The sequence below is a fragment of the Bemisia tabaci genome, chromosome 4, assembly GCF_918797505.1.
Source record: "Bemisia tabaci chromosome 4, PGI_BMITA_v3".
Classification (NCBI taxonomy): Eukaryota; Metazoa; Arthropoda; class Insecta; order Hemiptera; family Aleyrodidae; genus Bemisia; species Bemisia tabaci.
The window spans coordinates 2,486,671-2,503,280 of NC_092796.1; the positions used below are offsets into that span (position 1 = coordinate 2,486,671).

Here is a 16,610-nt window from a genome sequence, read left to right on the forward strand (position 1 = left end):
CGTGGCATCGATTCAATGTAAGGATCTCGCAACAAACCATGGCCAAAAAATATTTTTACCAATTAACCGCCTAAATTCGTGAGCAAAAAAGTTTACGAGGAACTACAAACCCCCTCAATTGGGCCAAAGCGCAGTCTGACAGGACCTCACTGCGTTGTGTTCATTCATTCACGCAGTCCACCCCCCACCCTCGTCACTGCGAAGCTTCAAAGCTTTCAAAACTTCCTGAGGCTCGATGTCGGTTGTTAGTGTTAGGCGCCGCCCTCTGCCCCGTCCATGTGTCCACCCCTCTCTTGCTCTCGCCAGAATACTCTCATGAATACTCAACAACAGAGAACAATAGGCTTGGTCGCTGCATGTTTGATGAGTTCTCCATTTAGGGACCGACAGCGTTGTCATTTTCGCATGAAATAACGCGGGAAAGGACACAATGGCGTAACGTAAACAACTCAACGTGAATGACGTAAAGAAAATCGAGTTTAATTAAAAAAAAAACGGCAATCGTAAGGTGAAGGCAAAGCCGTCCGGTGGTAATTCTTAAGAGTTGGCAACGATGGGTTTCGCTCATGTAAACACGTGAAAAATCGATGCATCGAGGCAAACTATCTCATTTAGAATCGATTTTTTTAAATGGATTTAATTGGAGGAAAAACAATGACGCCATCTTGCAAGAATCATCACTAAGAGAAGGGCGTCTGCCTCTTCCGGCGGGATTTAACATTTTTTTCGCACTGTCAAAAAAGAAAGAAAAAAACGGCGGATCATAACGGCGGACCGAGCATTTTTTAGCCTGTTGCCAGAAACACATGCGTGCGTTTGGTAGGGATAGGTACACTTGTGTTCCACGTTATGACGTAGTATAAGTTATTTTAAGCGGCTTAGCATCTACGTCCATTTACACCTGAACTCCCCGAGGAATGTGAGAAAAAAAAGACTTTTTTGAAACTTAGGAGGCTCTGTTAGAAAATTTTCTCTCCGCACTTGCATAGAGTTTATTTTTACATCTTTTACACTCATTTTGGTTGGAAAGGAGTCCTAAATAGCGTTATTTTTGTAAAGCCTCAGAAATTCAGAAGACGAAGGAAAAAAAGGAGAGAGCGAACAAAATTCTACCCTCTGCAACTGAGGTTAATCAGCATTTTCTTTTACGTAAACGCATGATTTTGGTAGTGTAACATTACATTGCATTAGGAAACAATATTATTCAGATGATACAGTTTTCTTTGAATAAAAGAAAAAATTCAACCTAATACATTTTTATCAACCTCTGAGACATATTTTTTTAAATTAAAGAAAACTGTCCTAGCAATGTTTTTTTTTAATACACGCCAGAAGCAAGCCATACATTTAAAAATATAAAGCACATGATACGATCTCCATTATCCCTTTCCTTTCGCGAAGGTCAGGTGACAACAACACATCGAGGTACAAACATTAAAGACCTAGGTATTTTATTTTAAATATTAACTCAGGTGTAAAATGTGGTAAATCTGCCTATGCAAAATATGCAGTCGGTTTTGGTGTGAGCATAACGCATCTTTCGACGTAGAATTTGTCAAGTTTTATTCGCAGTGTCTACAAAAGCTGTTTACTGCAGGTGCTGCTTTCGACCCACAAAAGGCGATAATTCTTCAGCTTCTAAGCAAGTATTTTCGGTCCTATCTCGAGCAGCAGTGTAAACAAATCACGGTTCAACCTTAGTGATTTACGGTACACTTCTATTATATATACCCTGTTTTATTTACTGTAAACTAGTTTTGACTGCAGTTCACACCACTGAGCAGGTATGTGAATCGTCTTTGTGAGCATTTTCTTCAACTGTATCAGTTGTTTTCAAAAGGGTTAAGTTCATTTTCAGCTTGCATAATTTTTCATGAATTTCAGGATTCTTACAAAAGAGAATTTGTTCCTTTTTGGAGTGAAATGATTCGAGCGTGACCGTCCATAGGAAAAGAAACCGTTGTGGCGAAAAACTGAGAACTGAGAACTGATATTATAGTATAACTGATTAAGGTGCACTGGAAAAAAAAGAATGTTAAATTTGTCGCCAAGAAGTATTTCTTCTTAAATCAAGAATTTTGCTGGTTAATATAAGTTACTTTTTTGCTTAACCCAAGCATTATTTTTCTTGAATCAAGAAAAAGTCAGCTTAAAGCAAGATAAAGAAAATTCTTGGCGGCAAATTCAAAAATTATCATGCTTGATCCAAGCTACTTTTTTTTTCAGTGTGGTGTCTTACAAACTGTTTCAACAATAAGAGTCGAATCCGATATGATTTGAAGTGTGTCAATTGTGTCATCAAAAAAACGTAGTTTTGAGAGGAAAAAAATGATTTAAAATTTTTTTTCTACCTTTTCCGAGTTGAATTTGACCACATTGAAATGTAATTTTATGCTATTAATCGGAAAGAAAAGAAGTTCCTCATTTGTCTTTGATTTCATTTTATTTATTTATTTATTTGTTCATATTAAAGAGTGTTTTTAGTTGGAAACTCAAATGGTGTTTTTAACCAAACTGAATTGAATTGCTCTCCCAGAAAAAGGGTATCTTATTTTGTAAACGGTCATGTTTTTAATCATTCTCTACTTTTATCTTCCACAATTTTAAGGAGATGAATTCTGCATTACTTAAAACAACACGTTTTTAGAGAGAAGGAAGAATGTAGAACATTTTTGAGTGCACCAAGTAAAATTTCACGCGTACTTAAACCAAATATTTTTAAAAAATTCAAGATCCAAAATAGAATTTTAAGTTTTTGCAAAAATTGTAAGGGATCCAGTTGTCAACCACGGAGCCCTTCGTTCTGACCATCCATTGACTGTATCTTCGAGAGCCCGAAGTATCTTACATTCAATCTTGATTCTCCTATCAATCTTCTTTACTAATTTTATAAAAACTCACGTAAAAATGGACATTAAACTTCAGCATTTAAGCAAAATAATGAGATGTGGTACTTACTATTTTAACAAAGTATATACTGGAACAAATGCTTTACCTATATTTTAATGAGTAAGTAAGCAATTATTTCAAAAATACTGCAATGCAACACATGCTTTTGTACGGAAAACGCAAATAAGCGCTCGGCACAAAGGACTAAGACAATTTCCCTTGAAATTGCGCGAGTTCCATTCTAGTGCCACTCAAATCTTTTTCTCTCGACGCCCTTCAATTCTTAATCTTTCCGCTTTTTTCTCCGTACAGAATTACAACCAACAAATATGCTAGCATAGTACTGATGAGACCAACGAGAATTTTCACCTGAGAATTTCCATTTGATTTCCATTTTATTTCCATGAGAATTTTCACCTTTTTGCTTTCAAATCTACGAGTATAGATACTCTGTTACGACTTTCGACTGGGCGCTGTTTTTTTCTAATTTTTATTTATTTATTTATCTATCTATTTTTTTAATTTTTTTAATTTATTTAATGTTCGTTATCGAATTGAGAGACAACTAAATCCAAAAGGGAAGACAATTTCATTCTGCTTTTATTTCTACAGTCATGAAAGTGGTATTATTGTTGGGGCTTGTGGCCTTTGCCGCGGTGTACATCCAACCGAGCGAGGCATGTGGAGAGTGTGACTCATGTTGGAATTACAAACACTGTGAAATAACCGAGTTTCCCGTAAGTTTTCGTTTTCTAAAAGTCTTGACTTTTTAAGCATGCTTTTCTTAGAATATGTTTAAATTCTCTAAAATGACTTAAGAACTTTACACTAATTTTTTGCTGTCATTTTTTTGCGTTATTCTGATCTGAACTCCAAACACAAAATTTGTTATCAACACCTCATGATGGGATTGTTGCACTATTTTTCAAATAGTAAAAACTTAAATGATAACTCCTCCATCTATTTCTACTATTTTTCCTCCCTTTCCTCTAATCAGGGCGTAAGTTCTGTTTGCCTGGTGATCACCGCGCCCAAAAAAGTTAATCTGCATGCGTAAAACCGCTTCAAAATTATTAGTGAAACAGCGATAAAAAAAAAAAAAACAATTGACACACTACCTGACAATTCTTTGAGGAAATTAATACAATTTTGGATATTTTTTTTACAAACTGCTCTTGCTTTCTTGCAGCTCCGCCTTGCAGAACACGGCAAGAAAACAGTCTGTTTTCCTATACAGATACCTGTAGCTTATGTACAATTTTCCTTTCTGGAAATAATCCAAATCAGTTTTTTTTTCTTTAAAAAAAAACCCAATTTACGAATATAATAGATATGATTATTTCAATGAGTCATAAAGAAACCATCGGTATTTCTGTTTCAGTGGGTTGTGAGGAGGTACTATGCCGTTTTTATAACCAGAGTAACCCTCAACAATTTCTGGGGCAAAGGAACTTCTTGCGGAATGTTCAGTAAGTATTTTATTCACATGAGATACACAATACTATTTTTGTAGATTTGATGTTTTTTTGTGTGTATTAGGGTGAAGGTGTGTGTGTGAGGGTTTGTAAGGATTACATCCCACCATACGTCTGAATATTCCTTGATTTGCATTCAGAAGACTTTGGCGAGTCTACAGAGGAACCGCTCAGGTGTCAAAAAATCAGAGGCATCGATTGTATTGTATAGCATACATCAATTGGATCAAAAAGAAGTTTCATGCATATCCTCAAACAATTATTCCTTTGAGAACATTATTGGATCGCCTTTTGAATGGGCACGTTGTAAACTTTTGCTATAGAACAAAGTTGCGACTTGAATAAGACACGATCAGTAGCACTGATCATTCAATATCGTTTATCGACTTAATTCATTTTCCGTGGATGAACGCACAACTTTATTTATTAATTTTTTACCCATGAGTGGCTTCAAAACAGACTTTCCTTCAATTCTCAGTAAATCACATTAAAATAAAACATACCATACTATGAACACATTTTTCACCTCCAATCGCAACTCAACGTGCTTATTTCACAGACAAATGTTCGGCCAAGGCTTGCGGCTGCATTGGATTAGACGTTGGCCGAATCGGAGGGCGGACATTGCAAGGACAATGGTTTTCCTACCACAGGAAGTAAGAGCTTTACATATTTTTTTATGGCTCAAAATCTTATTTCTTAAATCAATTTGAAGTTACTTAAATATGAGTAACTTGAAAAATTGTCCAATCAAATTATGGTAGACTTCATAGGTATTCAGTTGCTGCGGGTCGTAGGTATATAAAGCGAGAGGATAATGCACTTTTTTGCTATTTAAATAAAAGCTAATTTTGAAATATTTCACAGAATCAATGACCTATAGGGGAAGTTTTGATAAATTGAAAACGCAGTAAGATGCGATTGGAAGAATGGTAATGGTCAGTAGCTGTTTGAATATAGTTCTGATAAAGAGTTGTCATCAGATAAGTTGGCCACTATTAATTTTCGATAATATTTTATTTCATATTTGAAATTTCTATGATTGTTGTATTAAGTATTATTATAACATGGGGCTATCAACCAGAGCGAGTAGAGGCTGCTTTGCAAGCGCCGACGACGAATTCATGCCTCTGCACAAAGCGGCGTTCGCTATTATCCATACCTTGAAAACATCCGTCTCATGATCGTATCTTAAAAAAAGTACTTATCAATTATGATCCGCGAATTTTATGTGGTTGTGCTTTCTGTGTGGGGTTAAAATTGAGGTGTCACAAGGTTTGATTGAATTAAAAAACCTAACCAAGCATGTGTTCTCGCTTCTGCGAGAGATAGATGTTTTCATGTGGATAGTAGTGACGCGAAAACGGCACCAAACCAAAAGTAAACAATGGCCAACTTATCTGAGGACACCTCTGGTATGATAGACTTTATAAATTATAGAACTTTTTGCATAGGTCAGATAAGAACGAAATCCAGAGAAAGAAGAGCAGAAAGCGGGAGTAGAAGAAAAAATGGAAGAGTGTTTTGAGGAGGGTGGAGAGGGATTAAAGGAGGGTCATGATCCCAAACTTGGGGTTTCCTACAGAATCGCGATTCGATTGCATCAGACTTCAAAACTACGGGAAATTTCCCTTTAACCTGACGCCTAAAAATCCAAAAACGGCCCACCCTGAGCCCAAAAATGAGCCCTAAAGAGCAGGAAGCAGTGCCCTCTCCTCAAATTTCTCTATGGCTGCAAATTTACCGTAGATTCTTTGGAAACAAATAATATCCTGGGTAAAGAACTCCAAAAAACCCTAATATCATGGTTCCGAAGCCCCCCTGGCCCCCTCGGAAGGTAAACGGGGAGGGCTTTATTTTATAAAGTCGGGGCTCCCTTCCTAATCGCAAATTGATTGTATCCAAATTAAAGAGTACAACAAAAAACCTCAATTATCAAAGGGTTCAAATTGCCCCATTCATTCGGGACCTTCTTCCTATTCACCCCTTGGTTTCCTAGATTTGAACGTCCTAAATTAACCGAGATAACAGCCTGGTGCGGGCGGCTTGAAACGCCCTGTATGTTAGGAATCCTATGCTCCTGCACTTATTTTTGTTTCAATTTTCCCGTGTGGGTGTGACCCTATTGCTTACTTGTAATTCCAGCGAGTCCCGGGATAGTAAGTCCAAACTCGGTCCGACTGGGGTTATAGGAAACAATTTATTTTTAAAGTGAGGTGCGCTTTCATTTTATGACTCTTCAATTTTAATGAAAATAAACGGTTCTAAATCCTAATTGATGAAATCCATTGAATCCTAACAAGAAATTCTAGGGAATAAAATCCTTAGCGAAATTTTCTTTGCCTAAAATCAAGTGACATTGTTTCCTTATTTTAGGAAGCACATGCAGTACATGCGTCGATTCTGGGCCGTTGTTAACGAAAACAATGCTGAGATGACTTTCTTCTTAGCCGCCGGTAAGTAAACCGTATAAAAGGCTCGCTTTTAAAGTAACGCTGGCGCGCAAACCTTCGCAAAGAAATTAAAACTGGTTTTGGTATCACCTCGGCAAATCTTCCAATTTTGAGAAGAAAAAATTAATCATGTTAAGAATATTATCAAGACTTCCTCTGCTTGTTTCAGAAAAGAGTATGACCAACATTTTTAAAATGTATTTAATTCTTCTTCTTCTATGTACTTGTCTGGTACGGTCATGTCAATAGAATGACGGAAGAGAGGCTGCCAAAAAAGATGCTTGATTGGGTTCCTCCTGGGAGGAGACGTAGGGGACGCCCAGTGAGAGGTTGGCGACAGGGGGTGTTAAATGAGATAAGAGATTGTCAACTCCCTGATGACCTGTGGGAAGATCGAGCTTTGTGGCGATTAGGCGTCGTAAAGCGCCAAAGAGCGCTGTAAAAGCGACTCATATATATATTTAATTCTTAAAAAAAAAAAAAAAAAAAAAAAAAAAAACTTCGTTTTACAGTCGTAAAAAAGCACTCGCAAATTTAAATTTGACAAATTCCATTTCAATACCTTCTTCAATTACGTGCGTCCCATTGGAGTCCCTCCATTTGAGTGGACTGCTTTTTATTTCACCCCACTTAAATTAATCTCAGTTACCACTTTTTTAATTGACGGTTGATAATAAGGTCCACAAGTGCCTCATAATGCATCCTTTGTAAATGTCAATGAACAAACCAATCAAAAGAAGATCAGAAAGATCTGCATTCCTCGTTTCTATACTTCTATACGTTTCTATTCTTTCCATACGTTTCAGAGGCCTCGTGGAAGGTACCAGTGACAGTAGTAAAAAAAGTAACGTGTGACGAATGTGGAACGGTCCGCATAGAAACATACGTTGTACCGGACACAGAGGTGAAAGTAAGAACTGGTAAGTGAAATTTTCTCGTCCTTTGAATGTTCCTGCTATGTTCTTTCGATTATAGTTGATAATATGGCTAACGCTATATCTAACTAATATTTTAAAGTTTTATTTGGCCATTCATTATGGCCAAAATGATATATCTCTCAAAATATCATGCAATGAATACAACAGTCATAAAAGAATAAATTGAGTTATCATAACAAGAGGAATCTATTAATATTTTGCCTCCTCTCGCCCAACAACGTATTTTCCAGCAGCGCATGTATTTAATTTTATTTCCTTTTTGTTCTAGTGTCCGTCGAGTTCAGAGCTATCATGCTTATCTTAAAGATTAAGTTTAGGATATTGTTGATGTGCAATGGCCTGAAAGGAGTTGTCAGTAAGTAGAAAAATTTAATTATTTTTGCCCCAAAAAGAAGGAAAAAACGAAATTTCACGACTGGTGCTTTTTAGTATATCCGCCACTATTAGAGCCTACTGTTACAAACAATAACTAAGAGGGTCAAATTAAAACTGAAAAAATTTGCATTATCAGATGATATGAAGTTAACCCTTTAATAGGCCTTTAATGGTTATTCTAAATTCTACTTTTGAGAAAAGTCTATGATTCTGAGGGAAGGTTTGCACAATCAAAAGCACACGATTAGGCGCCAACCGATTGGAGGAAGGGGGGGAGGGAGATGGAGGTTAAATTATAGTCTCGGGGCACCTGTTTTAGGCAATAACGTCAACTAGCTCCCTATAAATGAGGCAAAAAAGTAGCAAATAACGCATGATTTGTTAGAAATATGAAACAGGAGAGGAAATCAATGAGTGTCTGATCTGCCCCGCAACTATTCCTGTTCCTTGTTAGGTTTTTTGTATATTGGGTCAATCGAAGGCAAACTTCAGGTAGACGTTTTTAGAACTCGAGGGTATTAGAAGATGGTGCCCACGTTTACAGATGGTGAAACTACAATGCTGTATGGATTGGAAATCGCGATTTTTAAGGGGACGAAAATAACTGTCCACATAATTCATGATTGTCGGTAAAAAGTGAAGTAATTATTGAGGGAAGCAAAGATATGATGCTGTTTCAAGTTTTATCAGCATTTTGAGCAGTTTTAAACTGTCCGAAAATCCAGCAAAAATACTTAGGTTCGAGTTTTCGGCATTGGGGACTGACACTGTATCCGTATACGCGCATTGAGCGTTAAGAATCTGAGTCGGTTTTTCGCCTAGTTCAATGGGTCAGTTGCGCGGGTCACATAATTCTTGTAGATAAACTAAAAATAATAAGATCCGTCCAAACCGCGACTTTTTACGTTCAGTATTAACCGAGATTTCGCCCTTTGAAAAGTCGGGTTTTTGACGTCATCCACCGAGGTAGTGACACCCTTAGTTTCTTCCACCTTGCTTTCATCCGAGTTTCACATGGGATAACCAGTGCAAGTATGCGTCACAGCGACTGATGAAAGTAAGGTGGAAGAAACCAAGGGTGTTACTACCGCGGTGGATGACGTCAAAAACCCGACTTCTCAATGGGCGATCTTGGTTAATATTGACCGTAGTAAGTTGTGCTTTCGGACGCATCTTATTATTTTTAGCTAATCTACTGAGATCATGCTTCAAAACACGATTCATGCGGCGGGCAGCCAGCTTGACAAGCACATTGGCGCCTACAAACCTAGAGAGATACTTCAAGCATTGCGCAATGCGTGAAGTATCCCTGTAGGTTTGTAGGAATCCACAAAAATCAAGCCTCAAAGCACGATTCCATGACCAGCGCAGTTCGTCGCTCCTCTGGCGTAAGGGCGTATCTCGATAGCCGTATGAGCCCCAGAAAGCACGGATTTATAGGTAAAACAGAGCTCACGTAGAAATTAAGACTTACGTCAGAGGAGCAACGAATTGACTCATTGAACCAATACCGAGCGCTGGTGCGTTAAATGATCCTATTTTGTGACGTGAGCTTTTATGACGTGTTTCTCATTGCAGGTAACAAGCCGTTCGCACTTGTTTTGGCTACGATGCCGTTCCCGGGTAAGAGCGACACGTGGGTCAAGATCAACGCCGCCTTGCGCCATTACAACTTTGATCCGCACAAGATGATGTTCTTGAGGCACGAGGCCTGCATCTACCCGCCCTTCGATTGGGCCAACTCCTGGGTCGGGCCTGCTAACAACAATTGCAACATTTGCAAAATTGACAAGTAGTCTCTTTTCCCCGCGTCACCTCGAGACACGTCCAACAACTGCCGTCAAAAATAGTAGCCCTCTCAAATTATGGAGCAATCCGACCGAAATTTGGACGCAAATTTTTAACTCTTGAGTACTTTTCACATTATGTTTCCTTTCATCTAAAAAAGGGTGTTTTTTCATCCTTCATTCAGTATTTTTAAACCTTGGAAAAACGGAACTCAGAAAACTTACCGCTTTTAAAAATGTTACATTGTGTAAAATGAAATATATATACTTATTTAAAAAAAAAAAAAACAAAAAACTCATTTTTTCACCTTTGTTGTCAAAATAAATGGACCATATTTTGCAATAAGGAGCTACTATCTCCGGCTCATCCATAAAAGCACCTTTCTGCATAGGGAAACCGATGGCATATGTGCTGTTTCTAAAATAAGCCAGAAATATTGATTCCTTATTGCAAAATGTAATCCAAATGAAGCAATCCAAATCGGTATTCACAAAATTGACGAGAATTCTCTTAGAGAAAGCCAGCATCGTCAAAAAATTGTCGACATCAATAATTGACAATAATTGACACACGTACTGTGTACCCCTACCCCTACCTTTGCTCAGCAGCGTAACAATCAGAAAATATTGCATGACTGAGAGCGAAAGATTCCACCACCACGAAGATACCAACCCAGAGCCTGTCATCATATTTTGGTATCACTGACACTACGATTCAATAATTTGTCTATGATTATTCAAGTTCTCACAATCGGCCACCAACAGTTGTAGCGCAAAAAGTGAACGAACTTTCAACGAGTGCCGGGCTAAATGTTTCGAGGGCACTCTCGGAATGACATACGTGATTCGGACGATTGCGTGACGTCTGGTCCATGAATATTATATGAACCGCCATCTATTTCTTTGTAATCATCCTTTTTATACCACTCCGATTCGATACACTCCGCCTATTCCAATATACTCGGGCCCTTATTACCAGCACGGACTGTTTCTAGGGGTTTATCAACTGCCATGGGTGAAGAAAACACTAATATTTGATGCACGCTTGTCCTCAGACTTCGGTTAGGGTAAACAGAATCTATCATGGAACGTCTTCATACATAATTTTGACGAGTATACTGCCGTGCTGAGGAAAAACGCCGTATGAGCCTTCGGGCGTTGCCAAATTTCCTTTGACAAATCATGAATTTTCGGGAGTATATATAAATAATTTTCTCCCGATTTTTCACAAAATTCCGTTCGTAATTTAATCTTTAAAATAAAAAAACCTCAAGGGAAAATATTCATAAGTTTCTTCAAAAATAAATATTTCCTGAGAAGAAACTTGGCATCGTGCGAATGCTCATACGGCGTTCTTCCTTAGCACGGCGGTATAGGCAAAATTAGATTAGCACTGAGAGGATTAAAAGGAGAGAGGAGGTGAAGAGGAGAAGAGGGGAAGAGAGAGAAGTTTGATAATGTGAGCTGAACTTTCGATTATCGATATTAATCGAACCTCCCGGTTCTAACTTTCGGTTCCCGTAACCAAACGTTTAGCTCGTCTAATAAAACTCGCAAATTTTATACCAAACTGAAGAAAAGGCACGGTAGCACAATCCTGAGCTACTTAAAATTGGATTACGTTTATTCGCAGGCTTGATGTCATACGTCGCACAGAAGAACGAGTTAATATCAGAGGTTGGGCATGAATTTTTTTGGATAAAACTGCAAATTTTCATGTTCAGATCGTCACATTTTAAAGTATATGGGGTGCTTCAAGAAGAAAATTTCACAAGAAGAACAATGGAGTCATTTTTAAAACCTCAAAATTTTGTATGAACGGAGTTATAAGCATTTGAAGTTTCCAAATATTGTCCGACCACTCCCACTGATTCGATCCATTGTGCGTCGGACCGTTCGGGTGTCACTAAACCCTGTATCTTCGAAGTTACTGGCTCTTTTTTTCAATCTGAATCAAGTTTAAAGGAATTATTTGGCAGCACAGAATATCGCGGTTGAAGAATTGTGCTATCAATCGCATTAATACATGTTTTAAAAGTAAATCAGTAAATACTTTTCACTATTAGGAAATAAGTTTATCAATTCTAGACACAAGGTTTCTCATCCCAAGAAATCCAAATCCGGTCACCCTTGGGGACTAAAAAGAAGGTCCTGACTTCGAAATACGGATTCCATATTTTGTTAAATCTGCGTCTATGGGCCAATATGGTATTGAATTCATCGATAAGAGTAATCAACCTTTGAACATAACTTGTTGAGTCTCTGCACGAAAAAAAGCCGAGGAGAGCACAAACCTGCCACGAAAGTTGCATCGAAGGTGATTGAAGGCGTTTTGTTTAGTTTCAAATAAAGACCCGTGAGGGCTAACCTAACGTAAACCCATTCTCTAGACTCTTGACTAATAAGAGTCTGTTGGCGGTGCTTTAAACGGACGCCAATTAAATAACTATAAGGTAAATTAAAGATGAAAAGGTTTAAAAACTCACCAACACGGGGTGGTTGTTCTAAAAAGCGCCAAATTTGTCAAAATTGCAACCAGAAAGTGACGGTAACACTTCCAAATAACTCCCGCGAATCAGTGATACTGAAATTAGCACGAAAGCCTTCTGACAGAGATGTTCGATCAAAATTTCGACGCGAAATATACAACCGGAGTCAACTTGATTTTAGGAGATCTCATCTGGTGAAAAATAAATAACTATTTTAACCAGGTCTCGGCTTGGTTTAGTTACACCGCAAAACTTTATATTTCACACAATGATGGTTTACGACCGAATTTTGGAAAAGAAGAACAATAAACTTTAAATTTTTCTAATGAAACTCAAAATTATCATTAAAAATGTTTTTCACAATCACAAACGAAAAAATTTCCACGATACAAACGGAAAACAAATTTGGATGAACGCGACAGTTGACGTTGAACAACGGGTGAGGCTCAAAATATTAATAAAATGAAACTAAAGGAAACGCACTTTTTTACAGGTTTAAAGGTAATTTACACGAAAAACGAACTGACGACACAATTGGAGGGACGAAAACACGTAAAGCTTAAAAAAAACTGAAAATTTGGAACGAGTGAAACAAGAATTATTTACAAAGCACACGGGACGGACGACAAACTGAAATTTTTTGAACCAAAATTTATCTCATGGTGATGAAACGAAAATGGCGGATTTTGCCAGTTGCCAAATCTTTAAGAAAGGGGTAAAATAAAATACGGTACGCTAAAAGATTCCTTACAAGACGTAGAGAAGTCAAACGCTGTGATGGTGTAAACAGCTGATGAAAATTAACCTTAATATCCTCCACACTTTTTTTCAGCTCTCAAATTTTATCATTTCCCTTGCTCTCGCCATTCGAAAAATAAAAATGTTTTCCTTCTCTTCTGTTTACTGCTGATACCACTAATTTCATTTATTTCTCATCATATCACCCCACTTGCGTGAAGGAGAGTTTATGTTATCACGTGGGTTTTTTTCTTTCTCGCTCCCGGAAAGATAGCCGGAAATAGATGGAAATGGCGTGACAAGAACGAGAACAGCCGAAATCATGCCATGGTGACTTTATGTACAGTTGTAAAAAAAGATGTCCGGTCATTTTACCTCCATTGCGGAGAGTACGCGAATTTTATATCGATGCGAGCATATAATTCTCATGCGCGTCGTAAATTCGGATAGAAGAAAAGCTATGAATTTCCTTCAATTTCTCGTGATACCAAATACTTACTCCGGCGTTCAAATAGTTGCTCGCTTCGATTCCGACTGTTGAAAAGTGGGAAATTGCTCGAATTCCATCTCTATATCGCGAAAAGCACGAGATGTTTCCAACGAGTTCGTTAAATCCTGAGAAAATAAGCGCTTTTCATCTCGGTATCGCGCAAGATAAGTTTTTCTTCCAGCGATTTTGCACGAAAAAATGAGCAATGGGTCACTAAACCTTGTTTATTTTATTGAATATTCTGAAAGTACTATGTGAGGAGATAACGTGGTGATTTTTCCGCATTTTCATGGAGCCAAGATCGCGGAGAAAACCGCTTTTGAAAAATCTAAAAACTGCAAGACATTTCAAACGCACCCGAATGGCGGGAAACTGACGCGGTTGATGTACTGCGGTAGTCATACCGCAATCTTCTCTCATTTTCCTCTGATGTTTGTTAAAATAAAACGTATTTCAATGTGGAGTTGTTGCTTGTTTATTACAGCTAACATATGAATGAGATTCTAGTCTTGAATTCAAAAGATATAATTTCGACTTTAGTATTGTTCTCATATACGAAGAGTAGATCGACATTTGACGGACGTCGTGGAAACCCGTGCACGCCTCTGATTGGTGCCGGATAACATCATTCGGTGCGGCGCGAAACCGGGGCGTTTTAAATTTGCGTATAAGTTGAGCGATTTGAACTGCGCATTTCTTGGTGATTGAGTTACTTGTTCGCGTTTTTAATGTTTGCATCGTGTTATACGCGTCATTTTCCTTCAGAAAACTATATTCGCAAGTCAAAATTCGTTCATGGTTTAGTGACCCATTACGCGAAAATCACCGCAATATCGTGGCAAATACGCAATTTTTCCAGACGTCTTATTAAATTTTTAAAAATCACGCGTTATTTGTCTGGATATCGCGGTGTGTACGCAAAGAGCATCCCAAAATTTCGCCCCCTTTTCGGTATTCGATTCGACCATCGAAACGATGTTTAAGTGGAAGCTTATAATACAGAAGACTCAGGAAAAAATTACAAGATGATGATAGGAACCGTTTTCGAGTTACGGAAGGGCAAAGAGGTCAAACTTCCGCCTTATTTTTCGCTATTTTCTTGTTGCATTCATGTGTCAAGGGGGTGTTATCGTTGTTTACACATGTTATACGCACCAGTTCCTACGTATTTTTACACCTAAAATCGAATTTAATGTTGACGAGTCGATATATCGATCGGTTATATCGATTTTTTAAGATTGAAATGGGCCTGTTGCATGCAAGAGAATAGACTTTTTAGGGGTTAAATGACACGAAAATTAAGATGGTCTCATTAAAAAAGTCTGAAATACACTCCTTACTGCGCAATTTGCGTTGTTAGGAACGCGCTTTTTCAAATTTCCCGCGTCTGGGGGCAGTTTTCCAATCACCGGAAACGAGCAAACGGCGGGCTCGGTGATTTCCGGAAGATGCCGAGTCGTTGTTGTTGTTGTTATTTTTTCCTTCAGTTTGTTTACAAACCCAACGTGATCTCTTATAGTGGTCCATGTACGCTTTATGTGGTAACGAAATCGATCAACTTTTAAATATCCAACGCAATCCTTCTACATTTCATTTCACGATATCACGAGCTCCGATTTTTAGGTTATGTTGTCAGTTTTAGTTGGCCGGAAATAGCCGCGAGTTGCCGTTAGAAAACTGCCCCCAGACGCGGGAAATTTGAAAAAGCGCGTTCCTAACAACGCAAATTGCGCAGTAAGGAGTGTATTTCAGACTTTTTTAATGTGACCATCGTAATTTTCGTGTCATTTAACCTCTAAAAAGTCTATTCGCACGGCTGTATCTCTTGCATGCAACAGGCCCATTGTTCATTATTGATTCATGGATGACTAAATGCACCTAATATGGCCAGAGTACACTTATACCTACGTATTTTTTTCTTGTAGAATCGATTTTGAACGTTAACGAGTCGATGTATCAATCGCTTATATCGAATTTTTAAAATTTTTAGAAAAATCAATGATATATTGGTATTAAAATTGGTTCTTCTCAATTCCGAGAACGACCAAATTTTGGGTTGGAACACTTTTCCGGTATGGTCGATTTCCAGTTGAGTCGAGTTTTCGATTGGGGCACATTTCCAGTCGAGTAGAAATTAGGATTCTCGATTTCCGGTCAAGTGAAATTTCGGGTGGATAACGAATCCCATTGATTGTGGTTTTCGGTCGGTCAGATTTCCGATCGAATCAAATTTTCAGTCGAGTCAAATTTTCGACAGGGACACGTTACCGGTTGGAAACAGTTTCCAGTTGGGTTAATTTCCGGTCACGTCAAATACGGATGGATTACGGTTCCAGTGAATTGGAATTTTTGGATGGGTCAGATTTCAGGTTGAATCGAATTTCCAGTTCGGTCAAGTTTTCAATTGGAGCACGTTTCAGGTCGGGCAGAGTTTACGGTTGTCGACTTCCGGTTAAGTAAAATTCGGCCGGAGGATTGGTCGATTGATTTGAGTTTCCGGTGGTTAAGATCACCGGTTGAGTAAAGTTTTGGTTAGCAGGGTTAGATCAGGTTTTCGGTTGAGTAGGATTTGTGATAAATTTGAGTTTCCAGTTAATTTAAAGATTACTAATCCTTTGTTTCTTAATCGGGAACTACGTGATTGACACTTACTTTCTTTTTCGCCCGATGAATTAAATTCATCGGGCGAAAAAGAAAGTAAGTGTCAATCAATTTAAAGATTCATTCAAGTGAATCAAGTGTCCCGTTTAATTGAACGATCCAAATTTTTTTATTGACGATTTGTGTTGTCCAGGAAGATCATCGATTGTTGAATCCAAGAATTCCGAGGGATGCACCAGAAACAAAAAAGAAACACACATGCTGATTAGAAGAGAGAAAAGTACATGCAAACTTAAAGATGAAAATAATTATCTCTGAAATCTTTATCAGTGTATATGTCGCAGGCAGTCAGCAATCGCCGGCAATCTGCGAGCC

The 16,610-nt window shown here is 38.1% G+C and overlaps 2 protein-coding genes across 2 annotated transcripts in view; one reads left to right on the forward strand and one right to left on the reverse strand.

Annotated features, from left to right (window-relative positions):
• The window catches only part of bru1 (bruno 1), a 554,208-nt gene extending 541,200 nt beyond the window's left edge, over positions 1-13,008 (reverse strand). The window contains exon 1 of the mRNA XM_072299144.1: positions 12,404-13,008. The gene's annotated coding sequence lies outside the window, so the exon portion shown is untranslated. The remainder of the gene's footprint in view (positions 1-12,403) is intronic.
• On the forward strand, positions 1,639-10,049 carry LOC109031212 (uncharacterized). Its single transcript, XM_019042609.2, has 8 exons — positions 1,639-1,784; positions 3,502-3,626; positions 4,271-4,358; positions 4,924-5,020; positions 6,741-6,820; positions 7,624-7,737; positions 8,024-8,110; positions 9,709-10,049. The coding sequence occupies exons 2-8, from the start codon at positions 3,504-3,506 to the stop codon at positions 9,924-9,926; spliced, it is 807 nt and encodes a 268-aa protein (XP_018898154.2). The 5' UTR covers positions 1,639-1,784; positions 3,502-3,503; the 3' UTR covers positions 9,927-10,049.
• Positions 13,009-16,610: the final 3,602 nt, after the last annotated feature.